Source organism: Neovison vison, chromosome 7, assembly GCF_020171115.1.
Source record: "Neovison vison isolate M4711 chromosome 7, ASM_NN_V1, whole genome shotgun sequence".
In the NCBI taxonomy this organism is placed as follows: domain Eukaryota; kingdom Metazoa; phylum Chordata; class Mammalia; order Carnivora; family Mustelidae; genus Neogale; species Neogale vison.
The window spans coordinates 147,668,086-147,694,400 of NC_058097.1; the positions used below are offsets into that span (position 1 = coordinate 147,668,086).

At 35.6% G+C, this 26,315-nt stretch overlaps 1 protein-coding gene across 1 annotated transcript in view; it reads right to left on the bottom strand.

Annotated features, from left to right (window-relative positions):
* UVRAG (UV radiation resistance associated) overlaps positions 1 to 26,315 on the bottom strand; it is a 305,816-nt gene that overhangs the window by 148,422 nt on the left and 131,079 nt on the right. The window contains exon 7 of the mRNA XM_044258508.1: positions 18,871 to 18,976. Within this exon, the coding sequence (XP_044114443.1) occupies positions 18,871 to 18,976 (106 nt within the window). The remainder of the gene's footprint in view (positions 1 to 18,870; positions 18,977 to 26,315) is intronic.

A 26,315-nucleotide genomic window follows, 5' to 3' on the forward strand; every position in this document is an offset into this window, starting at 1 on the left:
CTCCCTCTCCTTCTGCCCCTGCTTGTGCTGTTTCTCTCAAATAAATAAATAAATAAATAAATAAATAAAATCTTTAAAAAAGAGAGAGATACCAATACTGAGATGACAGACATGTTACAATGATCTGACAAAGACCTGGGAGCAGCTATCATAAAAGTGCTTCAATAACAATTAAGAACATCCATGAAACAAATTAAAAAAAAAGGAACATCTTGATAAAGAAATAGAAAGTCTCAGTCAAGAAACTGAATATATAAAAAAGAATTAAATGGAAATTTTATTTCACTTAGCATAGTCCCCTCCAGTTCAAAGAAAAAGAGGAGATTTTATTTTTATTTTATTTTATTTTTAAAATATTTTATTTATTTATTTGAGAGAGAGAGACAGTGAGAGAGAGCACGAGCGAGGAGAAGGTCAGAGGGAGAGGCAGACTCCCGTGGAGCTGGGTGCCCGATGTGGGACTCGATCCCAGGACTCCAGGATCAAGACCAGAGCCGAAGGGAGTCGCCCAACCAAATGAGCCACCCAGGTGTCCCCCAAAAAAGGAAATTTTAGAGCTGAAAATATTTTGAATAAAAAACTTAGTGAATAAGCTGAACAGCAGAATGTAGGAGACAGAGAAAAGAATCTTTAAGCTGAAAGAAGAGCAACAGAAACCACCCAATTTAAACAAGAGAGAGAAAACAGAGTGTTGTTTAAAAAAAACAAAACAAAACAAAAACAGTCTCAGGATCTGTGCAATTATATAAAAAAAGACCTAATATTTGTAACATCCAGTACAGGGAGGAGAAAAGAAATAAAGCAGAAGTGAAAAAGTACTCACAGAAACGATGATGAAAAACTTCCCAAATTAGGCAAAGAAATACATCTACAAATTCGAGAAGTTAATGAACCCCCAAAGAGAATAAATAAAATGGCGAAAATCACAAAATAAATAAAATCAAAAGCTGGCTTTTTGAAAAGGCCGATAACTTTGATAAAATTCTAGCCAGGCTAACCGAGAAAAAGAGAAAAGACAAATTAATATTATGAAGAATGAAAGAAAAGCCATCACAACTGATCCCATGGGCACTGAAAGAATAATTAAAGAATACTATAAATAACTCAATGGCCACAAATTTGGTAACTTAGATGAAATGGACCAATTCCTTAAAGACAACCTACTAAAACCCATGTTACGAAAAATAATCTGAAAGGGCTTATATATGAAATACGAGGCCCAGATGGTTTCACTGGTGAATTTTACCAAACATATAAACAAATAACACTAATTCTTTTTTGTTGTTTATAGAAATAAAAAATTTAAAAAATTCTATTTTGAAAGAGTTTACTTTCAAAATATAGAAGAACTTCCTAACTCATTCTAGGAGGGCGCATCACCTTAATACCAAGATCAAACAAAGACATCACGAGAAAGGAAAATTACAGACCAATCTCTCATACACACAGATGCAAATTCATCAATAAAATAGGAGCAAATCAAATCCAACAATGTATGAGAAGAATTATACATCATAGCCAAATGGAATTTATTCCATGTATGCAAGGCAGGCTGAACATTCAGTAATCAGTGAAATTCACCATATAAACCAGGCAAAAAAGAAAAGTCATATAATCATATCAATACATGCCAAAAAAGCATATGACAAAATTCAACATCCATTTATGATAAAAATTCTCAGCAAACTAAGAATAAAGGAAAACTTCCTCAACTTGTAAAAAATATTTGCCAGAAAACCGACAGCCAACAACAACTTATGATGGGGTTATGCCCCAATATACCCATTATGAGTTAAAAATATTGTAAGTTGAAATACATTTAATACACCTAACCTAATGAACACCACAGCTTAGCCTAGCCTACCTTATGTGTGCTCAGAACACTTACATTAATCTACAGTTGAGCAAAATCATCTAACACAAAACTGTTATATAATAAAGTGTTAAATATGTCATATAATTTATTAAATACTGTAGTGAAAGTGAAAAACAGGTGGTTGCATGGGTACAGAATGGTTATAAGCATTATCAGTTGTTCCCCTCATGATCACATGGCTGACTGACAACTGTGATCTGTTACTATAACCAGGCATCATCCCTAGCATCATATATTGCTAGCTTGGAAAAAAAATCAAAATTCAAAATTTGAAGTACAGTTTCTACTGGATATGTATCATTTTCATACTATCATAAAGTCAAATCTTACATTGGGGACTGTCCACACTTAAGGGCAGTGAACCAGATGCTTTCTCCCTACACTGGAGAACAAGGCACGGATGTCCCCTTCCACCACTCTTTGAAACATGTACTGAAAAACCTAACTATGCAACACAATAAGAAAAGGAAATAAAAACTATCAGACTGGGAAAAAAGAAATAAAATCATCTTTGTTTACCGATGATTTGATTATCTGTGTAGAAAATCTCAAAAAATCAACCCCTCCCCACCTGTCAAAAAACAAAATAAAACCCAAAGCCTTCTGGAACTAGTAAGTGATTATGGCAAGGTTGCACAATCCAGGGTTAATTACAAAAGCCCATTTCTTTCTTATGTAACAGCAAGGAGCAATTAGAACATGAAATCTAAAATACAACATTACATTAGACTAAAAAAATGAAATATTTAGGTAGAAGACTAACATAACAAAATATGTACAAGACCTAAACGATGAAAACTGAAAAACTGATGAAAGAAATCAAAGGAGATCCAAATAAATGAATGTCCATATTCATGGATAGGAAAACAATATTATTATTAAGATGTCAATTTTTCCCAACTTGACCTATAGATCCAGTGATCCCAGCAAGTTATTTTGTTGATACCAACAAATTGATTCTAATGTTTATTAGGAAGGAAACAAAAACAAAAACAAACCCACAATAGCTCAATACCAAAAAAGAACAAAGTTAGAACACTGACACTATCTAATGTTAAAACTTACTGTAAAGCTACAAGAATCTAGACAGTTTGATATGGACACAGAATAGACAAATAAATCAATGGAACAGAACAGATAGCCCAGAAACACATACACACACGAATAGAGTGAACTGATCTTTGTCAAAGGAACAAAAGCAATTCAATGGAAAAAGGATAGTCTTTACACCAAAAAGTCCTATAACTACTGGACATGTGAATACAAACAAAACAAAATGAAACAGAACATTTAGATACAGACTTTACACCTTTCATAAAAATTAACTCAAATCACAGAACTAGTGTGAAATTAAAAGATTATCTTTTCTAAAAATTTTATTTATTTATTTATTTATTTGACAGACAGAGATTACAAGTTGGCAGAGAAGCAGTCAGAGAGAGGAGGAAGCAGGCTCCCTGCCAAGCAGAGAGCCCGATGCAGGGCTCGATCCCAGGACCCTGGGACCATGACCCGAGCCGAAGGCAGAGGCTTTACCCCACTGAGCCACCCAGGCGCCCTAAAAAAATTACCTTATGTGGGGTGCCTGGGTGGCTCAGTAGGTTAAGTGTCTGACTCTTGATTTCGGCTCATGATCTCAGGGTCATCATCAGGTTCAGCACTCAGCCTGGAGTCTGCTCGTCCCTCTCCCTCTGCTCTTCCCCCCTTCCTCTGTTTCTGTCTGTCTCTGTCTTTGTCTCTATCTCTCAAATAAATAAAATCTTTTTAAAAATTATCATACAAATTCTGTAAGATAATACTAGAAAATTTAGGTGACCTTAGGCTTGGAGATGATTTTATATACAACATCAAATGCATGATCATAAAAGAAGAAACTAAGTTGGTCTTCATTAAAATTAAACCTTCTGCTCTGCAAAAACCACTATTAAAAGAATGAAAAGATAAGTCACAAACTGGGAGAAAATATTTGAAAGCCACTTATTTGATAAAGGAATGATACCCAAAATATACCAAAAACTTCTAAAAGCTCAACAGTAAGTAAATAAACAACCCAATTAAAAAATGGGCAAAAGGGGCGCCTGGGTGGCTCAGTGGGTTAAGCTGCTGCCTTCGGCTCAGGTCATGATCTCGGGGTCCTGGGATCGAGCCCCACATCGGGCTCTCTGCTCAGCGGGGAGCCTGCTTCCCCCCGTCTCTCTGCCTGCCTCTGCCTACTTGTGATCTCTCTCTCTCTCTGTCAAATAAATAAATAAAATCTTTAATAAAAAAAAATGGGCAAAAGATCTGAACTGTCATCTCATCAGAGAAGGCAAATAAACATAGGAAAAGATGCTCACACCATATGTCATCAGGGAACTGCAAATTAAACAACAGTGAGATACTACATGTATTTACTAAAATAGTTAAACCTAAAACACTGACAATACTAAATGCTGACAAGGATGTGGACCAACAGGAACTGTCTGTCATTCATTGTTAGTGACAATGCAAGGGATAAAGCACTTTCAAAGTTTCTCACCAAAAAAAAGTTTCTTACAAAACTAAACATTGGCTTATTACTATATAATCAAGCAGTCATGCTCCTGGATATTTATCCAGATGAGCTGAAAACTTATGTCCATACAAAAACCTACACGTGAATGTCTATAGCAGCTTTATTCACAAGTGCCAAAAGTTGGAAGCAACCAAGATGCACTTAATAGGTCAACAGTTAAACAAACTGTGGCATATCTATACAATGGAGTACTATTCAGCAATAAAAAGAAACGAGCTATCAAGCTATGAAAAGTCATGGAGGAACCGTAAATGCATATTGCTAGGTAAAAGAAGCCAATCTGAAAAGGCTACATACTATATGACATTCCTGAAAAAGGCAAAGCATGGAGACAGTAAAAAGATCAGTGGTTCCCAGGGGTTCTAAAAGAGGGGAAAAAGGATGAATAGGAGATTTTTAGGCCAGTGTCATTACACTGCATGATACTGCATGGTGGATATATGATACTGTGTATTTGTCAAAACCTAGAGAACTATACAACAGGGAGCGACCACAAAGTTAATATTCTACTAATATTAACTCAACAATTCTAACAAATATATCACTCTAATATAGGATATTAAGAACAAAAGAAACTGGGAAGAGAAGAGGGGAAATAACTTTCTGTACAATTTTTCTGCAAACCTAAAACTACTCTAAAAAATAAAGCATATTTTTAAAAAAGTGATAGAACCATACCTCAAAAAAGTCAATTTCACTGAATGTTTATTTGATAAAACAAGTCCCAGACACATTCTACTAGAGATACAATTAAGTTTGCTGAATAAGTTTATTAATTTATCTTTCCATTAAAATACTTCCTACCTAAACCGATGACACCACACTCTAAACTTTACTCAGACTCCCTTTTTATCCAAACACATTTAGGGGCCAAAATTTTCCTCCAGATAAAATCTGAAATCTTGATTTCAGGATTTCATATATATATAAACATATATGTGCTTGCACGTGTTTGCATGCACACACAATTACTGTCCTGTGAATGTGTTTGCCCTTGTCTCCTGGTCTTTATCAAGTGTCAATAATATACTTTACATGATTTTCCATGACATAAATCTTAACCAAACAGTAATATTTGGTCATACCTAGTAAATTCTTATCTCCTTCCCTAAAACATATATTAATTAAAATTGTAATGAGAAAAAAATTATTTTCAATAAATAAACTAAATAGGTTTATCAGGCAGGTAAGAAACTTGAAAAGATGAAAGTCAGCATCTCTATCTGACTCACAAATATTGAAGAAGCAAGGGCACTCAGTGAGATGAGTAATGGTATGGCCTTGTTGAAGCAACGGGCATGGAAAATGACTTGGCAGTTGTGTGGAAAGTACTTTATAGCTATTGTTTCTCACCCAAAATGCTTTCTTCCTCATCGCTGAAATACTGATTCTAAACAGATGGCTTGATCATCTGTTAAAGACATTCAAGCCAAGAAAACAAGCACAAAAGCTTATTTCCAATCATCTTTATTTGACTGGAAAACTCTATGAAATATGAAACATTCCTAAGCAATTTTTCTTGAACAAAGCAAACATTTATGAAGGACATACTATGTGCTTCTAAATGAATGAGAAATGGTATCTGCTTTCTACGAGCTTGGGTCTAATAGAGATAAAAGCCATTTTGCCCTATCAACCCACTGTAAAAACAAAGACCAAAGTCAGTGAGTTTGTTTATCATTAAAGAAAAAAGGAATCAAGAAACAATTTGGGTTTCTTTAGTAATTCAATAGCATGATCAAGACACTCTAGTGTGTTTTTATATCACCTAGAGAAAAAATATGTAAATTCTTCAGGAGCAATCTTTTCCCACAAATAAGTGTTCAATTTTCATAACTTGAATTTCTCCATAAAATATCCAAACTGAATTCTACCTGGTCAAGGAAAACAAAAACAAAAACAAAAACAGGAAAACAACTTTTCACAGAACACAGAGATCTGTCTACTTAGAGGGTTAATCTGTTCTATTCCAGGGTATACAGTCAAATTGGGAAATATTTTCTAGAATCAAAGAACAAAGGGTACAAGTTAATCTAAAGACTAAACTAATACAGGAAGGCTTGTTTACAGTGTGTTTGTGTTATGGTCCATGTGCAGAAACTGGCCCACTTACAGAAATGTATCAAGTCATTCAAAACCAGGATGGTTGGCTCTAATTTCTGAGGAGTAGAGTAAACAAACCTGCCCAAGTGGGATCTGGTTCTGCTTCCTTTCCAATGCATCTAACACAAGAGCTCAAAGACCTTAATGTTCTATAAGTATCTTCTAATGAGTTTCTGTGTTCTACTTATCTGTTTACTCCTAGTTAATGTCACATGTGCATCTCCAATGGATCACTGTTAACTGAATTTTGGTGTTTTTATACAACATGTATCTGTTCCGAAAATCACAGTTTCATCTATTTGCAAGCACACACATTCCTATTCGTGGGTCTTTACAAAGACAATGATGGGCAATGTTAAAGATTCATTTCAGAATGACAGACTAATTTGTACTAAAGGAAGCAATTTTCTTTAGATCACACTGGAGCTAAAAAGTCTTAGACAAAATGTTCTCAAAACATAGTCCAGGAAACCATGAGAATTTCTGAGACCATTTCAGCATCTGTGAGATCAAAAATATTTTCATAATACTACTAAGCTGTTATCTCCCTTTTTCACTCTCATTTTCTCATAACTATACAGCAGAGTTTTCCAGAGTCTCTAAGATTTGTGGTATCACAACAGATTGATTGCAGAAATAAATGTGAGAATCCATCTGTCTTTTATTAGCCTAGGCATCATCAACAGATATATGCTAAGTTCTTTGAGATCTTAATAATTTTTAAGAGCATAAAGAAGTCTTGAGACCAAAAAGTTTGAGAATGGTGGCTTAGGGAACATTCATCTATATTAGTTTTCCCACAAAACCTGGAAATAATTAACAATCTGGGGGAAAGCTATGAACTATGGCAGTTGTCCTATGAGAACAAATTTGCTTTTAAATGTCATTTGTAGGTTCTTTCTATTGCACTTACACCTTCTTAACCACTAAGAAATGGAAAATATTTCCTTAGAAAATACTTAATCCAACCCATTAATTTCATAGACTCAGTGGCAATATAAGGCCTAGAACCCAGGTCCAGCTAGGAAGATAAAGCAAAAGATATATAATAATAAAACATACATAGGGTCCCTGGGGGGCTCAGTTGGTTAAGTGACTGCCTTCAGCTCAGGTCATGATCCCAGAGTCCTGGGCTCAAGTTCCACATAGGCTCCCAGCTCCACGGGAAATCTGCTTCTCCCTCTGACCTCCCCTCTCATGTGCTCTCACTCTCTCTCTCTCTCTCAAATAAATAAGTAAAATCTTAAAAAAAAATACGTAAGTTCTACTTCCGCTATAAGAGAATGAGTACCTAACAAACTGGTCCTCCCATAAGTAATAGCTCCAGACTCTAATCAAATTACAAAAAACTACTACCTGAGGATTCTGGAGATTGATCAGTGACAGGTAAATTGTGGAGAGACTCAGAACCTGGTGCAAGCAACCAACACAAAGTATGAATTTCCTCTTTTCTGTAGCTTTGTACTGAGGATGGCTGCAGTCAAACTCCAATGAAAGACAACAATCTCTCTGGCCAGGGGAGCCAGGGGAAAAGAGATCACACAATCAAGGCCACCAGAATGGAGGAAGCCAGAAAACAGACACCCAGATTCTGTTTAAATTCAATATGGATCTCTGAATCATAAACCATACATGTATGAGGCAAACAGAAAGCTGCTGGGCCTAAAGGCAAAAGTACTGAACTGAATGAAATCTGAGCCAAGGTCCATTGCAGGCATGACAGTTTGAGCCTAACCAAGCTGATTACCTGCCTAAATGAAAACATCAATGTTCTTCAGAGGAAAGTAACAAAATCCAGACATTACACAAAATTACATTCACATTGTCCAGGATACTATACAGTACTACCCAATATATGAAGAGCCAGGAAAATGTTATTCACTCTCTAGGGAAAAGACAATCACCATATGCCAACCCCAAGATAACAGAGATGTTAGAATTATCATACAAAGACTTTAAAGCCACTATTATAAATATGCTGAGTGAGAAAAAGTAAAATATTCTTATAATGAGTAAAAAGATATGACGTCTCAGTCAAGTCCCAGAAAAAGTAAATACTCTCATAATGAATAAAAAGATGAAATCTCAACAGAGGACTAGAAAATATTAAAAGCAGACACTTCTGCTTCTGGTCAAGATGGAATAGGAAAAAGGAACACTGATCAAATAATTTGAGCAGGCTATAGTAATCCTACTACCAATCTGATAAAATAATTTAAAACACTGTATTTCAGGGTGCCTGAGTGGCTCAGTGGGTTAAGCCTCTGCCTTCAGCTCAGGTCATGATCTCGGGGTCCTGGGATCAAGCCCCACATCAAGTCTCTGCTCAGCAGGGAGCCTGCTTCCCCCTCTCTCTACCTGCCTCTCTGCCCACTTGTGATCTCTGTCAAATAAATAATTCAACATCTATTCATGATAAAAACTCTCAGAAACTAGGAATAAGAGGGAACTTCTTAACACCAATAAAGATATTACTATCATTATGCTTGATTAAGAAAGGAGGAATCATTTCCCCCATGAACATGTATTGTATGTTCTAGCTATAGAAATAAGTCAGAAAAATTAAATAATAAAGCACACAAGGCAGTCCAAGTTTGTAGGTATGGTTGTTTACACAGAAAATCTCAATAAACATACAAAATAACTTTTGAGAACTAAAAAGTAAATAGAACAAGACTGCAAGATACTAGGTTAATAAATTAGTAAGAACTGTATTCTTTCCTACTAGCAACAAACAGGTAAAACTGTGGACTCTGAAACTGAGGGTTTTGGAGGGAAGGGTGGTGTAGGGATGGGTGAGCCTGGTGGTGGGTACTATGGAGGTCACTATTGCATGGAGCGCTGGGTGTGGTGCATAAACAATGAATTCTGGAACACTGAAAAAAAATAAAATGGAAAAAAAAAAGAAACAAAAATTCAAAAACAATCCCATTTGCAAGAATGTCCCCCCAAAATTCACATAAACTACTTAGGAATAACTCTTATAAAAGATGTCCAAAATCTTTACGTGAACGTTGCAAGATATTGGGAGAATTAAAGGAAAGTCTAGAAAAGAAATAAATGCCATGTTTCATAGACTCATTATTGCTAAGATGGCATTTCTCCACAAACTGATCTACAAATCCTTATCAAAATTGCAACAGGCTTTTTTTTTTTTTTTTTAAGAAATGGATAAACTGATTCTCAATTCACTTGGAAATACAAAGAACATGGACAACCCATGTAACTTATAAAATAAACAAAACTGGAGGACTTGGGGCACCTGGGTGGCTCAGTGGGTTAAAGCCTCTGCCTTCAGCTCAGGTCATGATCCTAGAGTCCTGGGATCGAGCCCCGCATCAGGCTTTCTGCTCTGCGGGGAGCCTGCTTCCCCCTCTCTCTCTCTGCCAGCCTCTCTGCAAACTTGCGATCTCTGTCCGTCAAATAAATAAATAAAATCTTTAAAAAAAAAAAACCAAAAACTGGAGGAGTTGCCCTACCTGGTATTAAGACAACAGATTTGTAAGAGACTTTGGTATTTGGTGAAAGGTAGACATATAGATCAGTAGAACAAAACAGAGAATCCAGAAATAGATGAACACATATTTGGTCAATTAATTTTGGACAAATATTTCAAAACAATCAAACCAGAAAATACCATTAAATCAACTGTATATTCATATAGAACAAAAAGAACCTTACTGAACTTGTACAAAGAAACTAGCTTGAGATGGATCATAGATCTAAATGACAAGCCCCAAACTACAAAACTTCTTTAACAAAACACAGAAGAAATTGATGCAAATTTAGATCAAACATTTCTTATAAAGAAAACAAAAAACCCTGCCTATAAAATAACATTAAAAAATACATTGTATTTCACTAGACTTTTGAACTTTTGCTCCTTGGACGACATCATTAAGAACATGAAAAGGCAAGTCACAGAACGTTAAGAAAAATACAAATATACATGCAAACATGTGCATATACACATACTCTCCTCTCTCCTTCTCCCCTTACCCTCTGTTTAACATAAGAAGACAGAAATCCCATTTTAAAATGAGGGGAAAAATATGAAACTATTCCCCTCTACTGGAATGAAAACTGGATGTAGTATTTTGCTTTCAAAAAATTCAGCATGGAAAGGATACTCCAAAGGAGTATAATGGATAAACCTGGAAGACAGTACCTTAACCAAGTGTGACTCAGGTAAATATCAACACTGATAAGAAATAGTGATTTAACTATAGGAAGGAATGAGAAACTGTCCTAGATCAGAGAAGCCTAGGAAGGCATGACTAAATTCAGTGTGGTATCCTGGGCTGGATACTGGAACCAAAAAAAGCGATATTAGAATCTAGGCTAATCATGGCAAAACATCAGACAAGTCCCAATCAGGAGATATTCTATAAAATATCTGACAAGTAATCCTCAAAATTGTCAAAGTCATTAAAAACAATGAAAGCCTGAGAAATTTTCACATCTAACAAGAGTCTAAGGAAGCCTGTCTACTAAATTTAATATGGGTTCCTGCACGGGATCCTAGAAGAGAAAAGAACTTCAGGTGAGAATTAAGGAAATCTGAAGAAAGCATGGATTTTAGTGAATGATGATTTATCAGTACAGATGCATTAACTAAAACATTAAGGTAAAATGTTAGTAACAGGAGAAATTGGTTGTAGGGTATACTCTTTGTACCATCTTTGTAATAATTCTATAAATCTACTATTGTTGTAAAATAAAGTTTATTTATGTAAAAGAAAGACATGAGTGGAAATACTGGTGAAATAAAGGCCACAGTTAATGATAATGTATCACTGTCAACTTCTTGGTTTGATAATGTACCATGTGAAATGTAACATGGTTATAGAAGAGAGGTTAATATTAAGGGAAACCAGATGAAAGTCAAATGGAAACTCTCTACAGAAACTCTGCAAGTTTTCTGTAAACATAAATAGTTTATTTTTTTAAATGGGCAGAAATAAACTTACACTTCTTAAAGAATACATAAGTGACCAATAAATATATGAAAAATGTTTATCATAGAAATGCAATTATAAACTAAAATTAGAGAACACTACCCATTCAATAAGAGAAGAGCTAAAATTAAAAAGACTAACCTTTCAAATGAAATGGACAAATTCTTGAAAGACATAAATTACTAAAGCTCACTCAAGAAGCAGATAACATCAATAATCCACAACTATTAAAGAACTGAATTCTTAGTTCAAAATCCACAAAGAAAATTTCAGGTCTAGGTGGCTTCACTGGTAAATTCTACCAAACATTTAAGAAATAATTCCAATTCTACACACATCCTTTTAGAAAACAGAAGAAAAAACACTTCCGAAATCACTCGTTATGGCCAATATCACCCTGATAACAAAACCACGCAGATTATAAGAAAACAAAACTACAGACCAATATCCCCATGAATATAGATGCAAAAATCCTTTAAATAGGGGCACTTGGGTGGCTCAGCCAGTTATCCATCTACCTTCGCTCAGGTCATGCTCCTGGAGTCCTAGGGCATCCCCCTCCCTGCTCAGCCGGGAGTCTGAATCTCCCTCTCACTCTACTCCTCCTCCACTTGTGCTTGCTCTTTCTCTTGCTTACAAATACATAAATAAAAATCTTTTAATTTATTTATCTTTTAATTTATTACTTTATGTATTTATTTACTTTAAAAAATTTTTTTTTAATTTTTAAAAATAAAATCTTTAAAAAAATACTTGAAACATTTTAGCAAATTGAATCTGGCAATACACATAAAAAATAATAACTCCTCATTAGCAAGAGGGGCTTTCCCCAAAAATGCAACACTGGATTAACATTTAAAAATTAATCAATGTATTTTATCATCATAATACAAGAACATGGGCAAAAATCCAAAGGATTTGGATTTTGGATTTTGACAAAATTATTACAAAATCCAAAACATATAGGCAAAATCCAAAACATATAGGCAAAAATTCAAGATAACAATGGCAGAAATTTCATAAGAAATGTAACTAAATGTCAAAAAGATATGTTGGCTCTTGATGTAGTATGAGAATATGCAAAATCTTTAAAAGCCATCAAGTATGAACTCAATTTCTAATAACAGAAATACTTACGTTTGGTCTTACAAAGTATTCTAATTTCTTTCAACATCAAGTATGTCTTCTGATTATACATAGGCTAAAATTATTTTATTTATTTACTTATCTATTTATTTACTTATTTGAGAGAGAGAGCCAGTGAGTAGGCAACAGACAGCACAAGCCAGGGGGAGAGGCAAAGGGAGAAGGGAGAAGCAGGCTCCCCACTGAGCAGAAACTGATGTGGGGCTCAATTCCTGGACCCTGGTACCACAACCTGAGCTGAAGGCAGATGTTCAGCTGACTGAGCCACCCAGGTGCCCCTAGATATAGGCTAAAATTAAAGTCAATTCTTAAAAATTGAAAATGCTTGGGTTGAAGTATAATGAACTTGGGCCAATTTAGAAAGGAATGAGGGGAAAAAGTAGTAGTAAAGGTTTCTAATTTGCTACAGATAAGTTATAAAGTAGAAAATTAACAAGTAAATGGTATTATTCCCTGAAAGAAGACAAGTAAACCAAAATTTGTCTTTACTTATCAAATGATTATGGGGAAAGTGATTTCCTTTCTTCAGGCCTCATTCTCCGTTTTTTTTTTTAAAACAGTTTAATGCTTGTTTTTAATCCTTGTTTAAAAAGTAAATAAATAAAAAGACAAAATATAGGCTCCAAATAGTGTCACTTAGACCAAGTTCCCAAACTAACCTCCTCTAGAAATGCAGTCTTATCTGGCCAGCTAAGAATCTTTCAAACCATGCCAGTAAGATTGCGACTTTGGCCCTCTCTATCCCCACAAAAAAGATGAGGCAATCCACAAGGTAAGAGACCTTGCTTTTACTCCTAGAAAGCCACGTGCCTGGAAAAATCCTTCTCTTTTGCTAATAACTTTCTTGCCCCCACCCTCCTTCTATTAAAAACCTTGCATTCTCAGGTAGCTTATGGTTCTTAATGCTATAGTAAATGGAATTGATTCTCTAACTTCCCTTTCTGTATTTTCATTGTTAGTGTATAAGAAAGCCACTGATTTCTGTACATTGACTTTGTATCCTGCCACGTTGCTGAATTGCTGTATGAGTTCTAGTAGTTTGGGGGTGGAGTCTTTTGGGTTTTCCATATAAAGGATCATGTCATCTGCAAAGAGAGAGAGTTTGACTTCTTCATTGCCAATTTGGATACCTTTTATTTCTCTTTGTTGTCTGGCTGCTGTTGCTAGGACTTCTAATACTATGTTGAACAAGAGTGGTGAGAGTGGGCATCCTTGTCGTGTTCCTGATCTCAACGGGAAGGCTGCAAGCTTTTTCCCCATTGAGGATGATATTTGCTGTGGGTCTTTCATAGATAGATTTTATGAAGGTCAGCAATGTTCCCTCTATCCCTATACTTTGAAGTGTTTTAATCAGGAATGGATGCTGGATTTTGTCAAATGCTTTTTCTGTATCAATTGAGAGGACCATGTGTTTCTTCTCTATTCTCTTATTAATTTGTTCTATCACACTGATTGATTTGCGAATGTTGAACCATCCTTGTAGCCCAGGAATGAATCCCACCTGGTCATGGTGGATAATCTTTTTAATGTGCTGTTGGATCCTGTTTGCTAGGATCTTATTGAGAATCTTGGCATCGATATTCATCAGTGATATTGGTCTGAAATTCTCCTTTTTGGTAGGGTCTTTGCCTGGTTTAGGGATCAAGGTAATGCTGGCTTCACAGAAAGAGTCTGGAAATTTTCCTTCTGCTTCAATTTTTTGAAACAGCTTTAGGAGAATAGGTGTTATTTCTTTGAAAGTTTGGTAGAATTCCCCAGGGAATCCATCAATCCATCAGGTCCTGGGCTCTTGTTTCTTGAGAGGTTTTTGATCACTGCTTCAATCTCATTACTAGATATCGGTCTATTCAGGTTGTCAATTTCTTCCTGGTTCAATTTTAGGACTTTATAGTTTTCTAGGAATGCATCCATTTCATCTAGGTTGCTTAGCTTATTGGCATATAACTGTTGATAATAACTTCTGATGATTGCTTCTACTTCCTTGGTGTTAGTTGTGATCTCTCCTTTTTCATTCATAATTTTATTAATTTGGGCTTTCTCTCTTTCTTTTGGATTAGTGTGGCCAATGGTTTATCGATCTTATTGATTCTTTCAAAAAAACCAGCTTCTAGTTTCATTGATACGTTCTACTGGATCGGAAGAATAAACATTGTTAAAATGTCTATACTGCCTAGAGCAATCTATACTTTTAATGCCATTCCAATCAAAATTCAACTGGTACTTTTCAAACAGCTGGAGCAAATAATCCAAAAATTTGTATGGAATCAGAAGAGACCCTGAATCACTAAGGAAATGTTGAAAACCAGAAATAAAACTGGGGGCATCACGTTACCTGATTTCAAGCTTTACTACAAAGCTGTGATCACCAAGATAGCATGCTGCTGGCATAAAAACAGACACACAGACCAGTGGAACAGAGTAGAGAGCCCAGATATGGACGCTCAACTCTATGGTCAAATAGTCTTCGACAAAACAGGAAAAAATATACAGTGGGAAAAGACAGTCTCTTCAATAAATGGTGCTGGGAAAACTGGACAGCTATTTATAGAAGAATGAATTTCGACCATTCTCTTACACCGTACACGAAGATAAACTCAAAATGGATAAAAGACCTCAACTTGAGACAGGAATCCATCAGAATCGTAGAGGAGAACATAGGCAGTAATCTCTTCGATAACAGCCACAGCAACTTCTTTCAAGATATGTCTCCAAAGGCAAAGGAAACAAAAGCAAAGATGAACTTTGGGGACTTCATCAAGATCAAAAGCTTCTGCACAGCAAAGGAAACAGTCAACAAAACAAAAGGGCAACCCACGGAATGGGAGAAGATATTTGCAAATGACAGTACAGACAAAAGGTTGATATCCAGGATCTATAAAGAACTCCTCAAACTCAACACACATAAAACAGATAATCATATAAAAAAATGGGCAAGAGATATGAACAGACACTTCTCCAATGAAGACATACAAATGGCTATCAGACACATCAAAAAATGTTCATCATCACTGGCCATCAGAGAGATTCAAATTAAAACCACATTGAAATACCACCTTACACCAGTTAGAATGGCCAAAATTAGCAAGACAGGAAACAACATGTGTTGGAGGGGATGTGGAGAAAGGGGAACCCTCTTACACTGTTGGTGGGAATGCAAGTTGGTATAGCCACTTTAGAGAACAGTGTGGAGATTCCTCAAGAAATTAAAAATAGAGCTTCGCTATGACCCTGCAATTGTACTCCTGGGTATTTACCCCAAAGATACAGATGTAGTGAAAAGAAGGGCCATCTGTACCCCAATGTTTATAGCAGCAATGGCCACGGTCGCCAAACTGTGGAAGAACCAAGATGCCCTTCAACAGACGAATGGATAAGGAAGATGTGGTCCATATACACTATGGAGTATTACGCCTCCATCAGAAAGGATGAATACCCAACTTTTGTAGCAACATGTACGGGACTGGAAGAGTTTATGCTGAGTGAAGTAAGTTAAGCAGAGAGAGTCAATTATCATATGGTTTCACTTATTTGTGGAGCATAACAAATAGCATGGAGGACAAGGGGAGTTAGAGAGGAGAAGGGAGTGGAGGGAAATTGGAAGGGGAGGTGAACCATGAGAAACTATGGACTCCGAAAAACAAGCTGAGGGTTTGGAAGGGGAGCGGGAGGTAGGGAACCAGGTGGTAGGTATTATAGAGGGCACGGATTGCATGGAGCACTGGGTGTGGTGCAAAAACAATGAATATTGTTATGCTGAAAATAAATTTAAAAATTAAAAAACAAAAAACAAAAAACCTTGCATTCTGTAGGACTCTTTGGAGAGCTTTGGAGCTCTCTCTAGAAGAGGTGCTGCCCCACTGATTCATAAATCATTTGAAAAAGTCAAGTAGATACTCAAATTAACTGGGTTGAATTTTGTTATTTAACATGCTAGATTCATTTGTAAATCTAATATTTATTGAACCTACTATGTGTTAAGCACTCTTCTAGACACTGGTGAATACAGCAGTGAAGAAACACAGCCAAAAATGTCTCCCCTCACAGAGATTAGAGAGATAGATAAATAAAATACCTATGTAGGGACGCCTGGGTGGCTCAGTTGGTTAAGCAGCTGCCTTCGGCTCAGGTCATGATCCCAGCGTCCTGGGATCGAGTCCCACATCAGGCTCCTTGCGCAGCAGGGAGCCTGCTTCTCCCTCTGCCTCTGCCTGCCATTCTGTCTGCCTGTGCTCGCTCTCTCCCCCTCTCTCTGATAAATAAATAAAGTCTTAAAAAAAAATTAAAAAAATAAAATACCTATGTAAAATATATAGCATGTTAAAGGGTAATAAATACTATGGAGAAAAATATAACAGGGAAGGGAACAGAATGTACTGAGAAGGGTTGGTTTTAGTAAAGTTATATGGGAACTAGATGATGCCTAGGTTCACTTTCAGTTCAAAAATCAACAATTCTTCTCTATGTTGACCAGGCAGCATAAAAACATACAGTGAACCTCTGAACCTGACCTCCTTAAACTCACAAATTCTATCACCTTGCTTGGTGTGTCACCACTTATATTTTAGAAAAATAGGATTAAACATACATTTTTCCATACTGAGACAAAACATATGCTGTCATTTAATGAAATAAGTAATTTCCCAGTCCTGCCTTGGGAGACGAAAAAAAGAAAGAAAGAAAGAAAAAAAAAAAACCCTAGCAATTTGTCCTCAGACAAAGGTTCTATAAATGTGGCATTTCTGTACACTACAGAAAGGCTTAAAATTAGCTGCTTTTTCTCCTTTTCCAATATATTTGTGGTCTGGCTTTTCTTCCTTCACCGAGGCTAAGTTAAAACAAGAGGTGGTTTAACAGCTTCTCCAAAACAGAAGATTTTCCTAAGGCAAGAAAAGTCAGATGGAAAAGCATTACTACTATAGCTATTATAGCTACCATATTCTGTATGCCTGCTCTGTGCCGGGTACAGCATCAGACACTTTATCCATCAGGTTGAATTATATGAAACTGCCATTTATGGGTCAAAATCAGCAATTTTATAAAGTTTAAATACATTATCATCCATTCACTTCAAATTCCATGAGAGAGACACCTCTGTTGATGGTTAACTGTGCTGTTTTTCTATAGTTCATCTATTAAATTACTATTTCTGGCATATCTTCAAGATAATACAGAATATTTGTTTAGAGGTACAAAGGCCTTCTCCTAAGTTGATGGTGCTATAAATGACAACTGGAAGATACTGCCTATCTAGGAGAAAACAAATACTTCAACCTTTTTTGGTTAGGACTTAATTTGAGGATTTGAATTTTATTTTATTTTATTTTTTTAAAAGATTTTATTTATTTGACAGAGAGAGATCACAAGTAGGCAGAGAGGCAGGCAGAGAGAGAGGAGGAAGCAGGCTCCCCGCTGAGCAGAGAGCCCGATGCAGGGCTCGATCCCAGGACCCTGGGATCGTGACCTGAGCCGAAAGCAGAGGCTTTAACCCACTGAGCCACCCAGGCGCCCCGAGGATTTGAATTGTATTTTAACTATCATAATCCATAGCACAAATTTCATCAAAAGCTAACCATAGCCATGTGGCTTCATTTTGAGAAAAATTCAATTTATTAGTTATGCCTACTATTCTGCTTACAAAGACACAATCTTTATATCAAAGTTAGTATTTTTGTCCACTAGAAAGAGTATAAAACAACCCCAAATTATACTAATATCTTAAATTCGTCTATTTGGGTTGGAATTTCTATTTCTTTGGAAATGCCTCATCAATCTTTCCCAAAAGGAATCGTTCCCAAGAGAGAACACTGTCCATAAACCAACCTATTAAGTCCAATCCAATAATTTTAAATTCATCTTTTAAAAAGGAGATTAGTCCCTAAAGTTTGTTTTGTTTTGTTTTTTCTTTCTGGCAGCTATTTCTTATTCACTATACAGTTCGCATCTAGAGTTTACATTGATAAGACATTAATAAAATAACGTTTAATTATTTTCTAAGTAATTGTATATAATCTAAAATTTCACCTAGCAGCAAAAGGCAGGCACTCTGTGTGTTAGATTACAGGAAATAGGAAAGTGTTCTCCAACATTTAAATGCCAACATAAGTCTCAGCAAAACATTAAAAGAAAAAATAACTAAAGCTTTTCGAAAAAGAAATTAATTAATATAAAAAGAACATGATGATCACATTTAGAGATCAAGAAGTCTAAACAAGTAAATATATTTTAAAACCTACCAGTTCATTGCTTGTAGATGTGAGCCTTAGCTTTTCTTCAATTTCCTTTCCAATTTTCTGAACAGTTACCTGAGTCTGTTTAATTGCACACTGGGCTCTGTGAAGCCTAGAAATAAAAGTTGCAGAAAAATTTAAGTGAGTTAACTATAAACTTTTAACACAGAGCAACAGATATAAATGGAACAAAATGAGGGCAAACCTTCCAGGATAAGCAGAACTAGTAATCAACTCAAACTGACCATTTCATAATTCCCTAGCATATTTATAATGAAATAAACAGGAATTACTGGGGACCCTAAAAACATCCTTTCTATTCCTGCCTGCCTTCCCACCTCTGATATACTGAGAGCTAAAATGGGGAACTCACAGGAGTCTGGAAGACACCTTAGAAAATAATCTAGTTGAGGGTTTCCTCGGTAGCTCAGTTGATTGAGGAGCACCTGGCTCTTGGTTTCATCTCAGGTCATTATCTCATGGATCAAGGGATCAAGCCCACAGTCAGGCTCCACACTTGGCAGGAAGTCTGCTTGAAGATTCTCTCCCGCTGTCCTTCCTTCAATGCTCTCTCTCTCTATAGATAAATAACGTTCGTTTTTGGTTTTTGTTTTTCTTAAAGGAAAGAATTTGGTTGAATTCTATCATGTTACAAAGCTGAAAACTGAGGCCCAGAGAAATTAAGTGGAGTGCTAAAGTCACCAGGAGAAGATCATTGATAACAAAAAATATTACCTATGGGTATATACGAAGGAAAAAAAAGAATTAACAATAATCCCAGTTAAAGTAGCAGTAGCCACTCTGAAACAAGAAACACTGAAAAAATTAAAAACTATTTTTCTTTTTTGCTTTCATTATCAGTTTGTGTTTTTCTTAGTCTGTTGGTCTTCAAATATAGCTTATATATTTCTTTATACATATATACAAATTGTCTTTAGTTTTAGATATCATGATTTTCATATAATGAAAATGAATTTCATTATTAATCTACAAAACAACTACTAGAACTAATAAGGTCACAGGATACAAGGTCAATATACAGAAATTCATTATATTTCTACACACGGGTCTTTGTTTCACAATCACAATTCTGATCTCAAAAGGCTTTCATTTTTTTAAAAGAAATTAAGAAGCTGATACTGTAATTTATAAAGAAAAACAAAGACGCTAGAAGAGATAAACCCAGATACACTTTTTTTTTTTAAAATAAAACTACATAACCAAAACAATATGGTACTGGCATAATGATCAAAACATAGATTAATGGAACAGAGTAAAGGTTATATAAATAAAGCTACACATATATGGCCAACTGATTTTGGACAAAGGAATCCAGACAAACTAATGGAGAAAATAAAGTTTTCTAAACAAATGGTACTAGATAAACTGGCAAAAAAAATTAATTTCATTCCCTACCTCACAGCACATGAAAAAGATTAATTCAATGACAACACAGTAAACATAAACCCTAAAATCATAAAACCTGTAGAAAAAATAGAGAATCTCTTGCAACCCTGGGGGAGGTAAAGATTTCATAGAGAAGGCATGAAAAGCACTAACCATAAAATTAAAAATAGATAAATTGGACCTCACAAAAATAAAAAATGTCTGTACATCTAAAGATGGCATTAAGAAAATGATAAGCAGTCTGGGAGATAACACTTGCAAAACATCAATCTGACAAAGGACTGTGTCTGGAGTACATAAAGAACTCTTATAAATCAGTAACAAAAAGATAACCCAATAAAAAATGGACAAAAAAGTAAAATTCTTCACCAAGTTGACATAAGAGTGGCCAGTAAGTACAAGAAAAGGTACTCAACATCTTGGTCATCATGAACATGCAAATTAAAATCATAAGAAGATACCATTTTACACCTGCAAGGATAGCTAAAATTAAAATAACAACAACTAATACTAGCAAGGATGTGGAACAACTTGTATACATTATTGGTAAGAGTGTAAAAAAGTACTACAATTTGGAAAACAGTTTCTTATAAAGTTAAACATCCATCTAACCTATGACCCAGTATTTCTACTCCTAAGCACTTACTCAAGAACAATAAGAACATATGTCTACACGAAGATCTGTAGAAAATTTTCATAGAAAACAACACAAATGTCCATCAAACAGGAGCCATTAGTAAACAAACTGACGTATAATTCTACTCATCAATACAAAGGAAGACACACTGAATCACACAACAATCTGAACTAATCTCAAAAGCATTATGTTGAGGGCGCCTGGGTGGCTCAGTGGGTTAAGCCACTGCCTTCGGCTCAGGTCATGATCTCAGGGTCCTGGAATCGCGTCCCGCATCGGGCTCTCTGCTCAGCAGGGAGCCTTCTTCCCTCTCTCTCTCTGCCTGCCTCTCTGTCTACTTGTGATCTCTGTCTGTCAAATCAACAAATAAAATCTTTTAAAAAAAAAAAAACATTATGTTGAGCGAAAAAAGCCAAGAACAAAAAGTAGACTGTATGATTCCATTTATACATAGTTCAAGAACAGATAAAAGCAATCCATGATGAAAGAAATCAAGAGTTGCTGGCTGTCTGTGTGGGGTGGAACTGACTGGTAGAAGACAGGGGAAACAAAGGGAATTCCCTGAGGTGATGGAAATGTCCAACATATCTTTCCTGGAATGCGCTACATAGCTATATGCAAAATTTACACTTAGGATCTATGCATTTCACTATGCAATTCACTGAATTTTACCTCAATTTTTAAAAACCATTCAATAATTCTAACCTGAAAGATATCCTATATACAAGGTGAACGTTTTTAGGGATTCAATGGCATCAGAAACAAACATCAGGAACACAAGCATAGACATTACTATCTCTGCCTACATTATGATGATGATGATGATGATGATGATGATGATGATGATGATACTATACACCAAAAATATTCACGACATATTCTGCACTTTCGGAAATTGCTTGATAGTTATTGAGGATTTCTTAGATCATCTAAAAGGGCCATCTAAAAGGGAGCAACTTAGGTCCTCTAGAAGGGAACAGGTCATGAGCTAAGTTACTCAAGCAACTTCCTCAAGGCTCCTGTGGAATCCAACAGAGGTTACACTCCATCCTACTGCCTCTTGTGCTGGAAATGTATGTGTACACACTCTCTTGGTAGTAATACTCTCTTACAAAGTTGCTCTACAGAAATTTAAAAGCAAAGAGAGGCCCCTTGTCATGCAGTCCCAGCATATATCTCCAGCCTCATTTTCTGATAGTCCTTAACTTGCGTGCTCAGCTCCCAGCAATTCTCCAAGCATATCATGCCATTTTTTTGTTTCTGTGCCTTTGAGTGAGCTGATCTATCTGCCTGTAAGTTTTCCCCATCTCTTAACAGATAAGTACACTCCTGAGTCCATTAAAAAGGCAGTTCAAGCACAATCGCTTCTTCAAAGACCTTTCTGGACTATTCCAGACAGATGAAGGCACTCCTTCCTCTGGAAATCTACAGCATTCCATATACAAACCTCTAACAAAGATGACAGAACCACATTTTATAGCAACTGTTTATTTCCTTACTAGATCTCTCCAAGAAAAAAAAAATCTCTTATTTTTATATACATTCTCAGCGCTTAGAACAGAATGTGGCACAAAAGAGACACTCAAAAGGTATCTGCAAACTGCATGTCAACTAACACCTGAACATAAAAGCTTAGTCCCAAGATTTGATTATTTTTTACAGGTATCAGTGGGAGAGTGAAAGATTATAGTGATAGTCCCTATATTTACAACTTTAAAATACGATATTCAAAACAAAAAAAAAATAAAAACTACTCACATAAGTAAGGAAACATGCAATTTTTACTTTAAAAAAGTCATCAGAATTGTAATAATAATAGGCATTATCAACTCAGAGCAGAAATCAACAAAATAGCCTGTTACTTTAAAAGGGGGAAAATGCTGCCTGAAACTCACTGGTACTATGCAAACAACCTTGTCAAATGGTAAAGACTTTAAAAATAAAAATGATTCATGACCATAATTAATGTATGACTTCAGCTATTTGGCTCTCACTGCCCCAGACGCTTTCTGATCTTACCTTAGGGGCTTAAAACACACAGACAGAGTCACATTTCCTCCAATCTTCAGTGTTATCCAAATAGACTTTCAGAGCCCCTGCTACATCAAGACAGAGCTAATAACGTCCCCCTTTCAAACCCAAAAGAAGAATAAAAGTTTGATATGTTTAGGCTTTTAAACATAACAAGGGGCATCCTGATTCCCCTGAGGGTGAGGAGGTGAAGAACTGACAAGGAAAGGAACAACTACTTTACTTCCAAACCAGCTAGACCGTTTCAGAGGGCTGTTTCTTGATTTTGCAAACTATGAAATGGTACTATATAGAAATACACATCATCTAGTCATCTGTGGCAGGTCGAATACCAAGACTAACACTGCCAAGCTGAAATAAACTCATTACCATGGGTTTGAGGAGGAGGGATCAAACAGCTGTCTGAGAGGCACTCTAACTGGAGCAAACAGATGCAGCCCTATTACTTAATATGCTTTGAGATAACGGTAAAATGGAAACTGGGCTCTAAAATAATGTTTTAGGGAAAGACAGTGCTGTGAATATAAAAATCTATGGAATAAAAGGCATTATGTTAAACAAATATTATATATGGAGACCATACCAATCAAATATTAACAATCATCTCAGTAAAGGAGAAGTTAGGAGACAATTTTTGTCCACTTAGTATCGATCATATCACATCTGAAATGCTGCATTCTATTTTTAGGTGAAATATGACAAATCAGAATCCCTAGAAAGGCAGTATACTTCCTTATGGCATGTGGGAAGAGATAAAAAGGGAGAAGTATATATAAGAAAAGACAGGTATCTATTGAGACAGACACCTTATCATTGATGACTTTGTATTTCATAGGAAGAAGCATAGATTTTTTTTTCCTGAAGGAATTATGAAACCATTAAAGTTTTAAGTGAGGGGCGCCTGGGTGGCTCAGTGGGTTATAGCCTCTGCCTTCCGCTCAGGTCATGATCCCAGGGTCCTGGGATCGAGCCCCGCATCAGGCTCTCTGCTCAGCGGGAAGCCTGCTTTCTCCTCTCTCTCTGCCTGCCTCTCTGCCTCCTTGTGATTTCTGTCTGTCAAATAAATAAATAAATCTTTAAAAAAAAAAGGTTTAAGTGAGAAAAGATTTAATTACATTTATACTTTAGAAAGATCTTTCTTCCTAAAAGAAGGTAAACTGGACACAGAGGCAAGACTGTAAACAGGAAGGCTAGAGTGTGGTTATTATAGCCTCCTTAGGAAAAGTTTAGGCATTGCTCTAAATTAAAAAGGGAACAGGAATGTGTAGACGTGAAAAGTGAGAGAGAAGGAGAAATAAAGAATGATGCCCCACCTCAAAAAAACAAAACAAAACAAAAAAGAATGAGCCCAAAAACAAATTACCAACATCTGGAACACAAGGAAAGACATCACTAGATCTTATAGACATTTAAAGAGAATTACTGGGAAATTATGAGCAACATGCCAAAAATTTAAAAACTTAGATGACAGTCAAATTGCTTAAAAAAATCCCAAGTTTCCAAAACAAATAAATGAATTAGAAAATCTGAATCGCCATTATTGGTTAAAGAAACTAAACTTGTAATTAAAACCACTTTCATGTACAAAACTCTAGGTTCAGAGAACTTCACTGGTATTATACTAGTTTTAACAAAATCTTTCAAAGAAGAGGAAACACTTCTCAATTTGTTTTATAAGACCAGTATAATCCTTGTACCAAAACATGACAAGAACATGACAAGAAAAGACAAGTACCACACATGACTATAAATGCAAAAATCATTTAAAAAATGTTAGCAAATCAAATCCAGCAATGTATCAAAAGGATAATACACGTCTTGCTCAAATAGGTTTATTTGAAGAGTACAAGGTTAATTTACCATTTGAAAATCAATAATGACAAAATAAAGAAGAAAAATATGGCTATCTCAAAAGATGCCCCCAAAAAAGCATTTGATAAAATTCAATACTTGTTAGTGATTAAAAGCAAAACCAAAAAACCTTGGACAAACTAAGGGAAAAGGAGAGCTTGGCGCCTGGGTGGCTCAGTGGGTTAAGCCTCTGCCTTTAGCTCAGATCATGATCTCGGGGTCCTGGGATTGAGCCCCACATCAGGCTCTCTGCTCATCAGGGAGCCTGCTTCACACCCCCACTCCCCACCCCCGCCTGCCTCTCTGCTGACTTGTGATCTCTGTCAAATAAATAAATAAAATCTTGACACTTGATCTTAGCCAAAAGGCCGAGAATCTTTTAAAAAAAAAAAAAAAAGAGAGAGAGAGACCTTACTCTGATGAAGAATTTATTTTTAAAAAATCTACAGCTAATACAAAAGAAGGACTTAAATGAAAAAACCTACAGCTAATATTAGATCAGAAGCAAGGAAAGGTGTCCATAACTAAACTAATAAATAACTTAAGCAAGACTGCAAGATTCCAGATTAATATATAAAAACTTAATGGTATTTTTATATCATATAAACAAATACTAGGTAACACTAATGAAAGATGTCCAAGGCCCACGCACTGAAAACTATAAAATATTGTTGAGAGAAATTTTAAAATCCCTAACAAATGGAAACATGTAACAATTATATGGGTTGGAAGATTCAGTGTTGTTAAGAAGTCTAGTCTCCCCTAAATCTATCCAGAGTAAAAAAAATCCCAGCCAAACCCCTGCAGTCTTTCTTCTTTTAACTGACAAGCTGATTCTAAAGTTAATATACAAATATAAAAGTCCTAGAATAGCCAGGAAAATGTAAAAGAAAAACAAAGTTGAAGCTTACACTACCAGATTTTATGACTTATCACAAAGCTAGAGTTTATAAAGTAGTAGTTACAGAAGTCTAAACAAATAGGTGAATGAAACAGAATTCAGAGTATAGAAACAAACCCATTATATAAAATAAATCTATTTTCTGATAAGGGAAAGAAAAATTTTGTCAACAAATGACACTGAAATAACGGATTTTGACATGGGGAGAAAATGAACCTAAATCTCTACTTCACGTCATATGCAAAAAGTTAAACTGAAATAGATCAAAAACTAAATGTAAAATCTAAAACTATAAAGCTTCTAGAGTAACATGTAGAAACTGTATTCATGACCTCATGACCTTGGATTAAGCAAAGATTCTCTAAACAGGAAACAAAAGGTATTATTCATAAAATAAGAAACTGATATAACATATTATAGCAACATTTGAAACTTCTACTTATTAAAAGGTATTACAGCAAAAAGTAAAAATCAAGACAGAGAACAGGGAAAAAATGTTATATGTGTGTGTGTGTGTGTATATATATTCTATATAGATAATCTGACAAAGGATTTATATTTATAATACACAAAGAATCTTACAAATCAATGATAAAAATAAAACCCAAAAAATGTTATCAAAAT